Here is a 15,568-nt window from a genome sequence, read left to right as displayed (position 1 = left end):
AAACGCAAAACGAACGAGTATTTAATGATTGGCACTGCCAGGGTCGAGCTTCGATAGAGAGAAACTAAATTCATTGTAGTCTCTTTAACAGTCTCCGCTGAGAAATTTTCTGGTGATGTGACAGGTCTACAACAGTACCGCCCTCTGACAGGCAACGATAATCTTCTTAGGGATGTAATGGGCCTTGAAGGTATTTTAGACAACTTTCATAATCACTTAATCTACAAGCCTAGTTTCCCGTATTTTCTTTGTTTTTCCATTTCAGTTTTCCTTATATTATGGGATAGTGTTACGGCGATGTCAATGATTGTAGCGGTTCTTTCTTCTTTTTTTATCAATAGCGATCAGGGCGATTAAAATCTATCGTTTTGTCTTTCAAAATAGGCCTATCCCAGCATAATAAGTGATCAGTAGACTCGAGAACCTCTTGTGGCGAGTATCTGTAAAAAGGAGGAGTATCCTTATTGATCAAATTATTATTTTTATTATTATTATTTAAAGATTGTCAAATTTATGGTGATTTGTTAACGTCTATTGAAGGATAAAATCCTTACACTTGGTGTCTCATCTCCATTAAATACGACAGTACAAGTTCAGCTTTTTGGAGAGTCTGGTACATCTACTTAGAAGTGAACAACTATACCTACAAAGCTTCTATCAACTCACTCTGTCTGTCTGTCTGTCTGGTAAAATGCTTGAACATGTTTTTTCTCCCATTGCCCATTCTCGGATCAAGTTAAAACTTTGCGCAATTATTCATTAAACCTGACAAGACATTAATCAATCAAAAATTAGATAATTAGTTAATTAATTGTTGGTGATTCATTGGTTTGTTTGATTTCGTAATAAGGGAAATAAATGCTACTTAATGAGAGATTTAATCCCCTTAATACGTTTTGGCACATGTTTTCTCCCACTTCCCATTCTCGGATCAAATTGAAATTTTGCATAATTATTCATTGTCGATAACAAATTGAAATTTTGCATAATTATTCATTGTCGATAACAATATAGGAATCAATTAAAAAATTAACCAATTAGTTAATCTTTTAGTACTCATTAACTAATTTTGTTTCACTTAGCAGAAAGGAGCTAAACCCAGTAACTATCACATAAATGGTAGTAATTAGCGGTTATTTCCCCCCATATACGGAACGGTTGTATAGTAGGTATTTTTGTTTCTATTGCTTGTTATATTAATATTATGCAGGTTTCTGAAGACTTTTTTGAATATCTTTAAGAGCACGTTCATAGCTGTGATAATGGCGCTAGCACACTCCCCGTTCCCACCATACATTATGACCTCAACATTTGGAATACACACCAACAAAAACACATACACACACTTAATGTGAGGTTATGTTAAAAGATGTCCTTGTCGTCTGCTGAACGTCCTAAAGATTGTAAATTACCTCCCGTTATTGCTTTTATTTTCCTGGACGAACATTGAGAAGAAGCCGTCCCCCGAACCCTCACCTACTCGTTTTGAATCAAAACATGAGCCCGGCTTGGAATAGATTGTTCAAGGATCACCTCGGGACGGCTATTAAGTGGCCAGTTGCTATTCTTAATAATGAGCGATGCAGTTGCTCAATCAAAAGGAAGAAAATATACTCCATTCTTCAAGTGGCACTCTTCTCCTTTTTTTCCCTACCCCTCTCTCTCTCTCTCTCTCTCTTTCTGTCCTCTCTATTTTTTTCTCTCTCAGATTGAAGCCACTATCCTTAAAAGTGGTTCAATTTTTCAGACTTTGGAATGAACTTCTTGGAGTGACGTCAGCCCCCAAACCATTCAGCACCCCTCCCTTGCCTTTTCTTTTTACTTCTTTTCTTTATTTTGTTCTTAATTTAAAAATGTTATTATCCCTACGTGACCGGTCAGGGGCTGGAAAGAACGCGTCAAACTTCAGCAGTGAATCGCGAGCTCGGAGTTAGCAGAAAATTTGTGAGAAGGCCAAATGTGCACCGAGGGCCCCGGTGCTTTGAGTGCGCCGTCCTGTGTGTGAATGGGGGGGGGGGGGGGAGAATAACTATGTGGGCCAGACAAAGAGATCTGTCATTCGGTCTGGGCCCTTCTGATTGGCTGCCTGCGCGTGAAGTGTATCAAACGACACATCGGCAAACATCTGAGACTGCACCGGATGTTTCATGAATGTTCTGGGACTCGTAACTCACCGGAAGCTGCTCTTCACAACTTGGAGATTGATTATTTGGTAAATGTTCGTTTAACGGAAGTATCAGAAACACATTGTGTCTATGTTACGCTTGACGTTGGTTCAAAGAGCTCCTTCAGAAATGTTTGTACTTGCAAGTCATAGCTGGTGCTAATGGTTGGAAAATGTGTTCTAATGTAACATAGGAATATGATTGAATGTTGGTATAAAACAGTGATTCTCATTCATGCTCATCACTGGGGTCCAAATAGATTTATGACACTCTATGTCACGGCTCGTAGCACCGAAGCCCTCGTTGTTTCATTTTTTGCACTGTGGGCTAATTTTTGATAGCGGATCATCAGGGCCGGTTATGGCCCGCGTGCCCTAGTTGGATCATTCACTGGAGTATATGTACAAGCCTGAAGACTTCGCCATGATAATTTAAACACTAGCAAATACAAAGAAACAAAACAATGAAACCAAAGAGAAAACAAAGAGGTTACAAAAAAAAAAGTATCATTGTTAGTCCTGAATCAATTGTGTGAAGTTATGGACACACTCCATCGGTACTTTTAAAATATGGTCTAGGAGCTAATTTGAATCCAATGGTTGTTAAGACTATAATACTACAAACTTCTCTCTATCCAAGCGTATATGATACTAAGCGACTATGGAAGTTAACTGAAACACAAACAGCTGTAATGTCAGATGAAGAGAATGTTGACCATTGGTCTTGCAGACATCTTTGAGGCCCTGAACGTACTTAGGAAGAGTTTCGTTTCATGTCATAGTGAAGTACTGCTGCAGACCTCCTGCATCATTAAAAACAAACTCCTTGGTGGAGACAGTTAAGAAGACTACAATAAATTTTCTTTCTTTCTAGTGAATCACGGCTCTAGCAGTTCCAGAGAATGAGTGTTATTTTATTTTTGATGATAAAAAAGTGCGAATTACCAAATGCCGGAGAGGATCAAACATCTGATTTAATCAGATTTCCAGTCAAACTTCTCTCTCTTTCTCTTTCTTTTTCTCTTTCTTTCTTTCTCTCTCTCTCTCTCTCTCTTTCTCTCTCTTTCTCTCTCTCTCTTAATATCCAGTTTATCCCAACTGTTGCGTCGCTTAAATAGTAGTATAACCTAGCTCTAAAAAAAAAGCGACAGCATATTCCTATTTTTATACACACCTTTAATCAGGTGTCTGACCAAAAATAGGAAAAGTTTTTGAAGACTACCGCCATCGGCTTCGTCAAGACTACGTGCGACATCTGTCCATTAAGACAAGAGAAAACTTATTTGTTCTGGACTTTGTCCGACTGTATCAGCACTAGAGCACGTGTCCAAGATCAAGACGTCTGTGTGTACTCACTCAATAAACGTGTCTGTCTGCTGTGTATGTTTTCTGTGGTACAATGTTGTCGTTCTTTAATTGAAAAAGGAACATAAAAACGCTTTGTCATTTGCGGGTCACTGGTTCTAGCCACGGTTGGTGCAGTCCATTACTTTCGTCGCCTTTAATTCAGTACTTGCTCTCATTTACAAACTTGGTCCCTGGTGCTGCTTTTCAATATGTTTAATATGTGTCGACGATAGACAAGAGAACCTAAATCGACCATCGGCGGACAAAAGATTATGTCTGCACTGGATGTGGCAAAATATGTAGGTCGCATCTGGGGCTGCGTAGCCACGTGAAATACTCATCATTAATCTTCGGACTCGAAGAAAAGCTTATTAATAAATATTTTTGTTTTCTTAAATCTTAGACTGTACCTGAATAAGTCCAGCATGCGATGGAAGAATGGTTCAACTGACATTCCGAGGTCCATCTGTAGTGAGCCCTGCTCCTTTGGTCACGCCAAACTGTCCAGTAGTGACTGCTGCTGGAACTGTGTCCCATGCAAGGTAAGTCAGTGACTCTCATGCAACAGAGAAGTTTTATTTGGAGGGGGGGGGGTCTTGAATATTTCAAAAGAACACGCATAAGAAGTTATAAAAGAAAGTTAGAAAAATTAAAAAAAGAAAAACATTTTTAAAAATACTTTATAAATAAAAAAGGTTATACGAAGTGTAATTAGTTTGGGTCGTTCATGTCATTAAATGTGTAATAGATTCTAGAGCAACAAGAATAAATATGTTCTATTAGAAATAGTTGTACCAATTGTTTTTGTCTAGCACAACGTCATGCTTTTAGCTTTTTTCAATACGTTATGTCCCTATCAGTTATCTGGACCAGTTGAGAAAACAGGAATGAAAGGGATACCTGGTTGAATTTTGCCGTCATCGGTTTTTAAAGCACTTACATACACACACAAAAAGTGGTGACCTAAGTTTGAACTCATAGTTCATTCATTCATTTATTAAGATTCGTTTCAAATTGAACAGGCTTAATGATTTAGCATATAAAAAATAATGTTAAAAGTTTGAGCTGAAATAAGTAGAGGTTTGGATTTTTGACTTATAAACATTCCTCATAATAAACTCCGAAGTGTTCCAATCAGCAAAGGGATGCAACTCATATAATATTTACATCTAAACATTGTCAACAGCATTACCTACTTTGGCATATAAAAAGAAAATAAAGACGGATCTTTCATCATCTTGGAAGAAGGATGTCTAATGCAAGGGTTCTCAACCTGTGGTTCGCGACCCCCTTGGGGGGTCGATTGACGATTAGCCAGGGGTCGCCTAAGACCATGGAAAATATGGATTGTTTTTGTCTTTTCATCTATTGCTGTATGTGTGTGTGTGTGGGGGGGGTCGCGGCAGAGTGGGGGATTGTAAAAAGGGGTCGCCGAGCATAAAAGGTTGAGAACCGCTGCGGCCCTAATGGAACTAGAGTAGCACAACAGACATTGAAATTCACAAATTGACTCATTGGTTAGCAGACGATACACATTTATTAATATAAATTACACAATTCAGCCTTAAAGGCACAGCGAATAATGTTTCACAAGTTATTAATCCAAAGTATGAAAAGACTCAACTACCACATTTGCTCCAAATCTTCTACTTTTATAAACATCCTATGCACTTTCCCTCCTTTCCAAGGATGTACCGTGAATTACCCGTCTGACCATGTGGCCAGACCCAAAACGAGTTTTACCCGTGATTTTAAACGAGACTTCGATTTTGACGTGAAACAAGAAAATTAAGCACTCCAAGTGAACCTTGACTACCGCATGTCACAGTGACTCTCTAACAATGCCTTAATTGTGTTGTGAAACACAGAAACATTGTACAATTTTCCTTAAAGTAATAAATACCTTGAATAAATGTAAATACAAGATTATATTTTAAAAAAAAGCCATTAAAATCAATTTGACACCATCAACCATCGGGACATTAAATAATACTAAACATATCATAAATGTACAAATTCTTATCCAAAATGAGCGTGAAACAGGATAACTGCAAGCTAACTCAACACATCCTAGGTACAATTATTCTTACCAGAACCAGACTCAACAGAATGAGAAAACATTTGCTCCAAAAGCTAAAAATTGGGACTTGTAAAACTAGCTCTAGTGAACTGTCCACAGATTATGCCTGCCATGACCGCCATTAAAACCCCCCGAACAAAACACTACCCCAAAACACTACCCCAAAACACCTCCAAAGAAAAAAAAAAGTACGGAGAACCACTTTGAATGGAAAGTACTTCGAAGTACTTCTCGGATATTTGACTAGAATCTGAACCTAGACCAATCGTTATTCAAGGCCTGAACACTAGCCTGTGACGTCACAACCTGTGGACAGTCTAGACCTGTGACATCGGACCTGTGACGTGGCAAAGAGGTATTGGTCTAAACTGCCTACTGGATGCGACGTCGCAGGTCAGTGTTGAAGCCTTCTGTAACGATTAATCTTGACTGAACCCTCCAACATTTAAATGAGAAGCTAGAAGTAATCCATCCTTCAAATAGTGGAAATCCGCCTTTCAAGGCATTAATAAAGTTGATCTCTCATGTCAGCCTAATTGTCCTTACATGGTCACTACTGAAAACCACTTATGGATTCATCGCTACATAGATGTGACTTTTTGAAACTGTGAGCTACAGAATTTGGTTAGATTGTTGATCTATCATTTCAATGTTTTGTTTGGAAGAAGGATGCTGCACAGCTCCATAATGAAAGGTTATACAAACGTGAAACATCATTTTCCAAAACGACGAGAAGTGCCTATCAGTTAGATACAAAATGCAATACAGACTTTGTTTAATTATCACTAAATTCCAAATTTGAAAAATACATTTAATGTTTATACTATTTTATGTTAAAATCTGCTTATAATAAACTCAAATCCCCATGGATGCATGTAATGTATTCCAAAATCAATATTTCATTTATAGGAAAATGAATACTTGCCAGACGAGACTCAGTGTCTGCCTTGTCCAACAGACTCCAGGCCCAACGCAACACTAACCGGATGTGAACGACTGCCAGTGGTCACCCTGGTGCCGGCCAGTCTGTGGTTTATTCTACCAGTGGCCTTCTCTATAGCTGGAGGTGAGTTGCTAGCTTATGTCTTCATATCTTTTTACCGCTAGCACAAGTTATTGTATTGGAATACAGCATACAGACTGTGCAGGAACTGGAATGGTCGTATGATTGAAGTTCTAATTGTCAAAGCTAAAACATTTTCACTTCTAATCTTTCATAAATTCCAAAGTGGTAGATTTATAAGTTTACATTCATAGTCACCTCCCTTGCCTTTTTTTTTCGTCTCAGGCTCGCCAAGAGCAAAAGAGCTGAAGCTATTCTTGAAGTTATGACCATCAGCCCCCCCCCCCTCATGCATTCATGAGGTTTAGAATGAGCCTAGTGTGGTTTTGCCTCTACTCTATGTTCACTTCAGGAGGACAAAGAAAAGTTTTACGAAGACCTCAAGGAAGCCATTGAGATTATTCCTCAAAAGGAGCACATGGTCATTCTAGGTGATTTCAATGCAAGAGTAGGAGCAGACCACACTACCTTGCCAGACTGCCTTGGGCTTTTTGGAATCGGCAGGATGAATGAGAACAGAAAAGACTTCTTGAATTCTGCGCATGCCATAAGCTCTGCGTTACCAACACATACTTCAGGACAAAACCACAGCATTGTGTCTCATGGAGGCATCTTAGGTCTGGGCACTGGTACCTGCTGGATATGATACTGACATTGGAAACATTCTGCTGACACATAGCTTTCAAAGTGTGGACTGTGATACTGATCACACTTTAGTGTCCTGCCGGACAAGACTGCTGCCTACTAAGATCCACACATCACAGGGAAAAAGAAAAGCAAGCCTGAACACTGCAAACACAAACAATCCTGATCTTCGCATCGAATTCACAAAGAAATTAGAGGAAGCTTTTAAAAACTTCTCAGTGGCTGAGGTAGAAAAAACCTGGACGTTTATTCGTGATGCTATGTACCAAACATCATCACTGGACTTTGGGAACAAAACAAAGAAAAATGAAGACTGGTTTGAAGCACGTCTGCCAGAAATGGAAACTGCCACTAGAAACAAGAAAGTAGCCCACCCCAAGCAACTTACAAGCGCTCAGATCTACTAGAAACGCTGCCCAAAGAATAGCAAGATAGTGCGCTAACAAATACAGGCAGGACCTATGTGGAAACTTCCAATCTTGTGCAGACTGTGGTAACATCAGAGGACTATATGAGGGCATGAAAATAGCCTTTGGACCTCACACCAGCAAGTGTGCCCCGCTCAAGTCGAAAGATGGCTCAATCATCAGTGATCGTGCAGTGCAAATGGAGCGATGGGTAGAGCACTATGCAGAACTTTACCAGATTGAAAATGTCATCTCGCCAACTGCTTTGTCTAACGAAACACCTTCTGTAAAGGAACTGAGCATAGCCATTGACATGCTTGCTCACGGAAAAGCACCCGGAGGAGATGGTATTCCTGCAGAAGCCATTCAAGCTGGAAAGCATGCCCTAATCAAGCCACTCCACGAACTGCTAAGTTTGTGCTGGGATCAAGGAATAGTCCCCCAGGAATTAAAGGATGGTAACATAGTACAACACAATTTACAGAAATAAAGACGACCGCGCGTGCTATTAATTAATTTTCACCACCTGTTTTTATCAGTGTGAGAATCCTCGTGTAATCATCCCAACTGCCTTAACTGGCGATCTTCCTTCACTCAATTTCTCCCACAACAGACTGTCTTTTTCACAATTTCTCCCACAAAATCAACTTCATTTCTTTCATATTGTCTCCAACAAAATCAACTTCTTTTTTCTGTCACACTTTCTCCCACAATCGTCTCCTTTGTGTTCCACAGTGTGTTGTACCATCTTTGTGTTCCACAGTGTGTTGTACCATCTTTGTGTTCCACAGTGTGTTGTACCATCTTTGTGTTCCACAGTGTGTTGTACCATCTTCGTGTTTGCCGTTTTCCTGGTGTTCAACAAGACTCCACTCATCATGGCCTCAGGGAGAGAACTCTGCTATATACTGCTCTTTGGAATCGCTCTCTCGTACTGCACCTCAGTGGCAATGCTGGCTCGCCCCTCTGTACTGACCTGCGCCATCAGACGACTGGGTCTCGGAGTCTCCCTCTGTTTTGTCTACGCCGCCATCTTAACGAAAACCAATCGGATATTTAGGTCAGTGCGCTGTTGCCCAACTCCTATTTATCAAAATTATGTCAATTGAGAAATATTGATTTAATAATGTATAAACTAAATATTGTCACATGACTGATTAGAACAATGAAATGAAGTCTTTGAACTGTTTTGAACATTGTTGCCCATGATTTAAGGTTTAGTAGAAATAAAGACTCACGTTAGTAAAATAAATAGCCAAAGGATTTTAAAATAGGGTTGTAGTTCTTTCTTGTATGTTTTAAGCAAATGTCTGATAGAAAATAAATTCAGGGAAAAGACTATGCTGCTGAGTAGATATGTTTCAAGACTGAAGTCAACTTTTGTGAGTCTAATTTTGACATTAAGTGACATTGTGTGTTTGTTGTGGGCTTTCAATTTGTTTAAGATTTATTTTTGAAGATTGTACCATTTTGTTATTTTACAAAGAAGAGTTCCGTTATCTTTTTAGCTAAGCTAGAATTTCCAGAAGTACATTGGAATTTGGGTCTAGGAATTTAACTTCAGAGGATATAAGCATATATTAACTACCCAATTCCATCGTCATGTTAATCTTGGTCTGGCTTGATTTATGCTTTGATTTCTTTTTTTTTTAAGTGAAACATTTGTAAAGTAGAGTAGGTGCCTTCATTTCTACTTAGAGAGCCATTCTATTTTATTTAGAAACCACTCGTTAAATTAAATGTCATTAAATGAGTAGTAGTAATTTTTTTTTTGTCTTTTGATATTGCAGGATTTTTTCTGTCGGTATAAAAGCGATGGTCAAGCGTCCAAGTTATACCAGTCCCAAGTCTCAAATATTTATCTGTTCAGCCCTGGTCTCTGTACAGGTGTGTGATGCCGGTTTATGGTTGTGTGTGTCTGTGTGTCTCTGCGTGTGTCTTTGTGTGTGTATGTGTATGTTTATGTCTGTGTCGGTGTGTGTGTCTGTGTGTGTATGTTTGTGTCCGTGTGTGTGTCTCTCTCTGTGTATGTGTGTGTCACGTTTCTATATTTGTTTGATTGTTTTGTATTGAACGATAACAAACTGTTTGATTTAAAATGTTCACCTTTCACTTTGTGTGTTGTCGTGACGTTAAAAGTGTTAAATGTGTGTGTGTTTTTTTTCTTCACTTTGACAACTCAACACACGACTCACGTACAAAGACAATCTTTCCCGCACAAACAAACAAATATTTTCTGTCTAGTAAAATTTTTGCTGTCATGTAACATCTAGGAATACTTTACTTTCAAAAAACTTTATCATGAATTTTAACATTGACGCAAAAAGCTGCTACATATACACGCTTACATTTGCTAAGCACTACAGTGATAAACACATGTATTTGTAACTTCTAATCCTAAAAACAAAAATTTACCAATATTGTTTTAAAGAAAGAAAGAAAAAGTTATAATTAGTAGAATCGTTAAAAAAATAATAATACCTCTGATATCAAGAAAAAAAGATTTATTTTATCTCGTTTAGAATCTGGTTGTCAAAATTCAGATTGTTAGTTTACAATAAGGTATAAATGTATGGCGTGTGTTAGGATCCTGTCGGCAAGTAACTGGAGATGACTTTGGAGGGAGCCAGAGATCCAACCCATAGACACGCCTGCACAACCACCCCATAGCAGTTCTCTATGACCTTCTTAAGTTACTATTAAACAGCACCCTCCCCTCCCCCCCCCCTTGCTACCCATGCAGTTGATGCATCTAAAGGAACGGTAAGTGCCGATACAGTTTGGGATCAGCGGCATGGCCCTGTGTGTGTGCTGCCAGCTGCCCAAGGGTCACATGCTCCAAGTAACTTATCACGTGGAGACGGTGTATGCAATCAATCAACGGGGAAAATAGTCACAACTAGCATTCAGGAAACTAAAACCGCTCTTCTAAAAAAAAAAAGAAAAAAAAAGTTTTGTCTCTTAAATCTACGTTCTCTTTCTTCTCACTCTCCTATACCCCGCCCCTCCTCATTTTTTTTACTCCTTACAAGGACCACCTAAACATATCATCACAAAACCCAGGGTAATCCATCAGAGGTGGCCTAGGACGGTGGTGAGTGATGCAACCGCCCCAGCTCCGCTATTACGGCGATAAAGAGAATCAATTTCACCATTAGCCGTCTCTTTATCCATGGTTAGTTTCTCAACAAAGTACAGTAATACTAAATATAGCATCGGGATAATAATGATAATAATTTAATTTATATAGTGATGATAACAAACATAATGTTGACTAAATGCGCTTTAACATAAACTATCAATACAATAAGCTCATAATCTGATGTGATGTTACTATGCTAATAGCCAGGGCCGGCCCTACAAGTTGCGGGGCCCTATGCGAAACGGATTGCGCGGGACCTAATTTGCGTTGTAATAAGGATAATAAGTGAAAATTAAGAAAATAAATTCGTCTTTGCGTTTTATTTATAGTTTACTAAGTACAAAATCACTGTTAAATTAACTTTACAGTAGATAGTAGTTGTCCAACAAAACGCCGATAAACATTCACATCTGCATTTTAGATTTACTATCGACTAGCAAAGTATTGTTGTTGTTTTTTTCGAAGAGGTCGAGATAGATTTAGATCTATACTTGTATGCCAGTGACTATTAAAGTAAATTAAGTATTTGAATTTTTGTTTTGGTTAAAATTCGGCTTATTATTGCATTTGTATTAAATGAAAGCTGACAAAGCTGTTTCGTTTTTTGTTTTGTTTTTCATCGCGAGTAGGATTGGCGTTTTCCTTATTGAATGACACCCCGAAATGACACATTTGTGTGTTTTAAGGAGATTCGCATCAGTTTTCAGAAGATTTTAATAATTTCAGGAGATTTTTATGACTTTTTCTTATATTTTATAATTTAAGGAGAATTCCAGAAGCCCTTTAATAAGTTAAAATGGTATAATTTAATAATTTACACCTAGAATTCGCATAGCGCGGGACCTATGAAAGTGCGGGGCCCACTGCGGCCGCATAGGCATGACAGGCCCTGTTGGTAGCCCTAGCTCTACGCTCTGCTATTTTCAGTGTAGTATATTTATATATAACACAATTATGGTACTTCTTTTGTTATATTTCATTGTCAACAGTTTCACTAAGTGATATGCACAAACTGTGTAACGTTTGCGCTGGCTAGTACAATAATACAATTGTTTTTCTATTCACAATGAAATGAACAAAATGCAAAAGTAAATCACTGAACATGGTTGAAATGTATTTTTTTTTTTGTAGTCAGTTTCAGTTTAACAAGGGCTTTCACTCCTGTTGTTTTAGCTTATGAAACATTTCCTTGATTATCTCCCCTACATTTTGTATTTTTAATACATCGTTTAGCATTGCCATTCAATAAATGTACCATGAAAAATAAGTTTAGCTTCTTGTTTCTTAATCTGATGGGTTGAGCTAATGTTGCATGAGCCAGTTGTAAGTATTCTAGTCTGCTTGTACTAAAGAAAAATATATTGTCCTACATTCCCAGCCACACCTACACAACGACAACAGCCCCCCCCCCCCCCCCAAAAAAAAAAAAAAAAAACCGCAAATTAGATAACTAGGTTCAGACCTTGCGCCCTATAGGGCATATAATATAAAGGTAATCTGTTTCTGTGGCCCATGGTTAACGAGGGTGTCATGTGGCCAGCACAACGACCAACCAACTACTTTTCTCCAACTAAGGTGCCTTAAAGATCCCGAAATCCCAGTCTTCAACAGGATTCTAACACCGGACCCACGTTTGGAAGCCAGGCGCTAAACCACTCAGCCATCAGGCCTCCCAAATTTCCTTAACAAAGAGGACTATAATATTCATGGTATGCCATGCGCATTTAGTATCTAGTTTGTCGAACGTTATTTCTCCCACTCTCAGATCAAGTTGAAAATTCGTACAAATATTCATTGGCATAGACAAGACATGAATACAAAAAATATAACTTAACAACCAACTAGTCAATTAACTTCTGGTAATTTCTTTCGCTTGATACCGACAAAGGAAATGAACCCTTCAGTGTTCCCTGATATGTCTAATGATATAGTTTTTGGTCCCATTACATAAATATTCACGTTATTTCTCCCACACCCATTCTCAGATTTAGATGAAATTTTGAAAACAAAATTTATTGTACTTAACAAAGTATCAATCAGTTAAGAAATTAACCAAATAGTCAATTATTTATCGTTAATAAATTATTTTGTTTGATATCAAATATGGGAAATAGTTTCTACGTTATTTAGATATATAGTTGTTAGTGTGGAGTTTTTCCCCTTAGATAAGCTCCGTTTTTTTATGGATTTTTAAAATGTTTCACTTGCTACTACTTGGTTGTTGTTGTTGTTGTTGTTGTTGTTGCTACTACTTTGCAGCCTCTCCATTACTTACCCTGTAGTGCAGGGGTTCTCAACCTGTGGGTCGCGACCCCTTTGGGGGTCGATTGACCATTTGTTAGGGGTCGCCTAAGACCATCGAAAATATGGATTGTTATTGTCTACCCTACAATTCTGTATTTGTGTATGGGGGGGGGGGTCGCGTCAGAGTGGGGGATTGTAAAAAGGGGTCGCCGAGCTTAAAAGGTTGAGAACCGCTGCGAGTGTAGTGTCACAGACATGTTCGGGGGTAAAACGTCTGCACACACACACACACATACACACACACACAAACACAAATACACTTAAAACACCATACATGATTGTTAAACGCTATTTCCATGTAAACCCAGTTCATCGCCTTCATCTATCAACAGATCGTAGGGGCGTTCACCTGGATAGGGTTCGAGAAGCCCAGCGTGGTCTACGTCACACACGAGAAGGACACCCTGGTGCTGAAGTGCAGGGCCAGCCAGATAGCCACCATCGTCTCGCTCTTCTACAACATCTTCCTCATCATCCTGTGTACGGTGTACGCATTCAAAACCCGCAAGATCCCGCAGAACTTTAACGAGGCCAAGTACATTGCTTTCACTATGTACAGCACATGCATTGTTTGGTGTGCCTTCGTTCCGATTTATTTCGGAGCTAACCACGACTTCAAGGTAAAACATTGCAGCTTATCATCAATTGCAGACTTGCCTATATAATATACTCGATTAACACACTGGTACGAATCGGAAGTGATGTTTTGGAGTGTGTGTATGTGTTTGTTTCTATGGTGACGGTGGGAAGAGGTTAGCTATGCAGTGTGAATGATGCAAGATAAACGGCATTGTCGTCAGCTGTCTTTTGTAGGACAGACGACTCCAGATTGCCAGAGTGAAAGACGTGCTTTTGTACGGATTTGAATTTGTTCAGAATACCATTTTATATTATTACTGAAGTCTACTTCATTAATTTCGTTTTATCTCAAGTTGAATTTGTTTATATTGTAAAAAAAAATATATATTTAGTTTTGTTAAAAAATAAAAGTTATTCAAGTTATTTCAAATTGTGGAAGTTAAGATATAATACGTAATCATGTAATATATAGCAAAAGTATTATTCTATGTACCTAGTGAATGTAAATTGTAAAATGTACAAATTACGACTTAAGTTGTTATTTGTTTTCATTGATATTCCAGATATTGTGCACGGTCTTATAACGTAATAATATTTTTTTATGTATAGAATAACACAAGGGACGAAACTAATAAAATGTTTTCTTGCTTTTTTTTTCAGATCGAGGTTACCTCCCTGTGTATGTGTGTTAACATTAGCGCTACGGTTGCCCTGTTCTGTCTGTTTGCGCCGAAAGTTTACATTGTGTTGCTGCAGCCTCACAAAAATATCCGCCAGACGTCCTCGGCGTCACTTTCGGCCAGCAGCAAGACCGCTCGCACCTTCTACGACCCGTCCACCGCTTCCACGGGGATAGGATGCAGCGGCGCCGTCCCGCCCTCCTCCTGCCTGTACAACGACCTAAACGGTGGGGTATACTGCGGGGAGATCCCCAGCGAGCCCCCGCTGCCTCCGCCCTCCAGGGAGAGGAAGAAGAACAGCGTCCAGGTGGTGCTTACCAACTCCTCCGGGGGCGTAGTCATCACCACCACCACCACCGCAGCGCCCATCACCAGCTCCGCTGGGGCGGAGAGGCACAGCGGGGAGCTGGCAGTGGACGAAGAGATAGAACAGATGGTCCTGGATGACCCTGACGCGAGTGATGGGCCCCACGTTCAGCGGCACCACGGGGGAAGCGTCGTCCTCTTCACCAACGTCATGGGCGGACTTAATGAAACGGAGGACAGTAGCTCGAGCTGTGACGAGTCGTCTCCCGTGAAGATCGTTTCATTAGACATCACGTGACCATCGATACAGCATTAGCTATCAAATCAATAACAATACACTTTCCTTCGTTACATATCACTGTGTCCGTTTATCGAACTTTCGATAACAACATCTATTCCATGTGCGGATCGATATAATTCTGTATCAGTAACTTATAGAGCTATCCAAGCGTAATTTGACAAAACGCTAAGTAATTGGTACACCATATACTAAGTAACTGGTACACCATGTAAGTAATTGCTTGATGGTAAAAGTGTACATATACATGAGTAAACACTAACTAGGCGCAGTAAAGTAATGGCAGCTAATAAGAAGGATTATAAATATAAAAATTAGCAAGGACAAAGCAAGAACCATCATTTTTATCTGTCCCTTGTGTTCCTCGTGGAAAATAGGGCCCTCAGTAAAACCACCCACTCTCCACAGTCCCTTGCTAGTCTTTTAATGACATCCCATCTGTTCCCTGTCCTCTCGGCCTCGTCTAATACACTGCGTTGCCAAGCATTCATTGCATGATAAATTTGTTACAACGGTACAGAGAGGAAGTGCCTAGCAGTTACGTAAACATCAG

At 39.3% G+C, this 15,568-nt stretch overlaps 1 protein-coding gene across 1 annotated transcript in view; it reads left to right on the top strand.

Annotated features, from left to right (window-relative positions):
• Window positions 1-15,478, top strand: part of LOC106068234 (metabotropic glutamate receptor 8-like) — a 203,220-nt gene extending 187,742 nt beyond the window's left edge. Inside the window, exons 9-14 of the mRNA XM_056027372.1 lie at window positions 3,915-4,053; window positions 6,501-6,657; window positions 8,526-8,766; window positions 9,497-9,593; window positions 13,485-13,772; window positions 14,392-15,478. Coding sequence (XP_055883347.1) covers window positions 3,915-4,053; window positions 6,501-6,657; window positions 8,526-8,766; window positions 9,497-9,593; window positions 13,485-13,772; window positions 14,392-15,015 — 1,546 coding nt within the window. The 3' untranslated portion in view covers window positions 15,016-15,478. The remainder of the gene's footprint in view (window positions 1-3,914; window positions 4,054-6,500; window positions 6,658-8,525; window positions 8,767-9,496; window positions 9,594-13,484; window positions 13,773-14,391) is intronic.
• Window positions 15,479-15,568: the final 90 nt, after the last annotated feature.

The sequence above is a fragment of the Biomphalaria glabrata genome, chromosome 4 (assembly GCF_947242115.1).
Source record: "Biomphalaria glabrata chromosome 4, xgBioGlab47.1, whole genome shotgun sequence".
Taxonomy (NCBI): Eukaryota; Metazoa; Mollusca; class Gastropoda; family Planorbidae; genus Biomphalaria; species Biomphalaria glabrata.
This window is presented reverse-complemented; position numbering and strand designations above follow the sequence as displayed.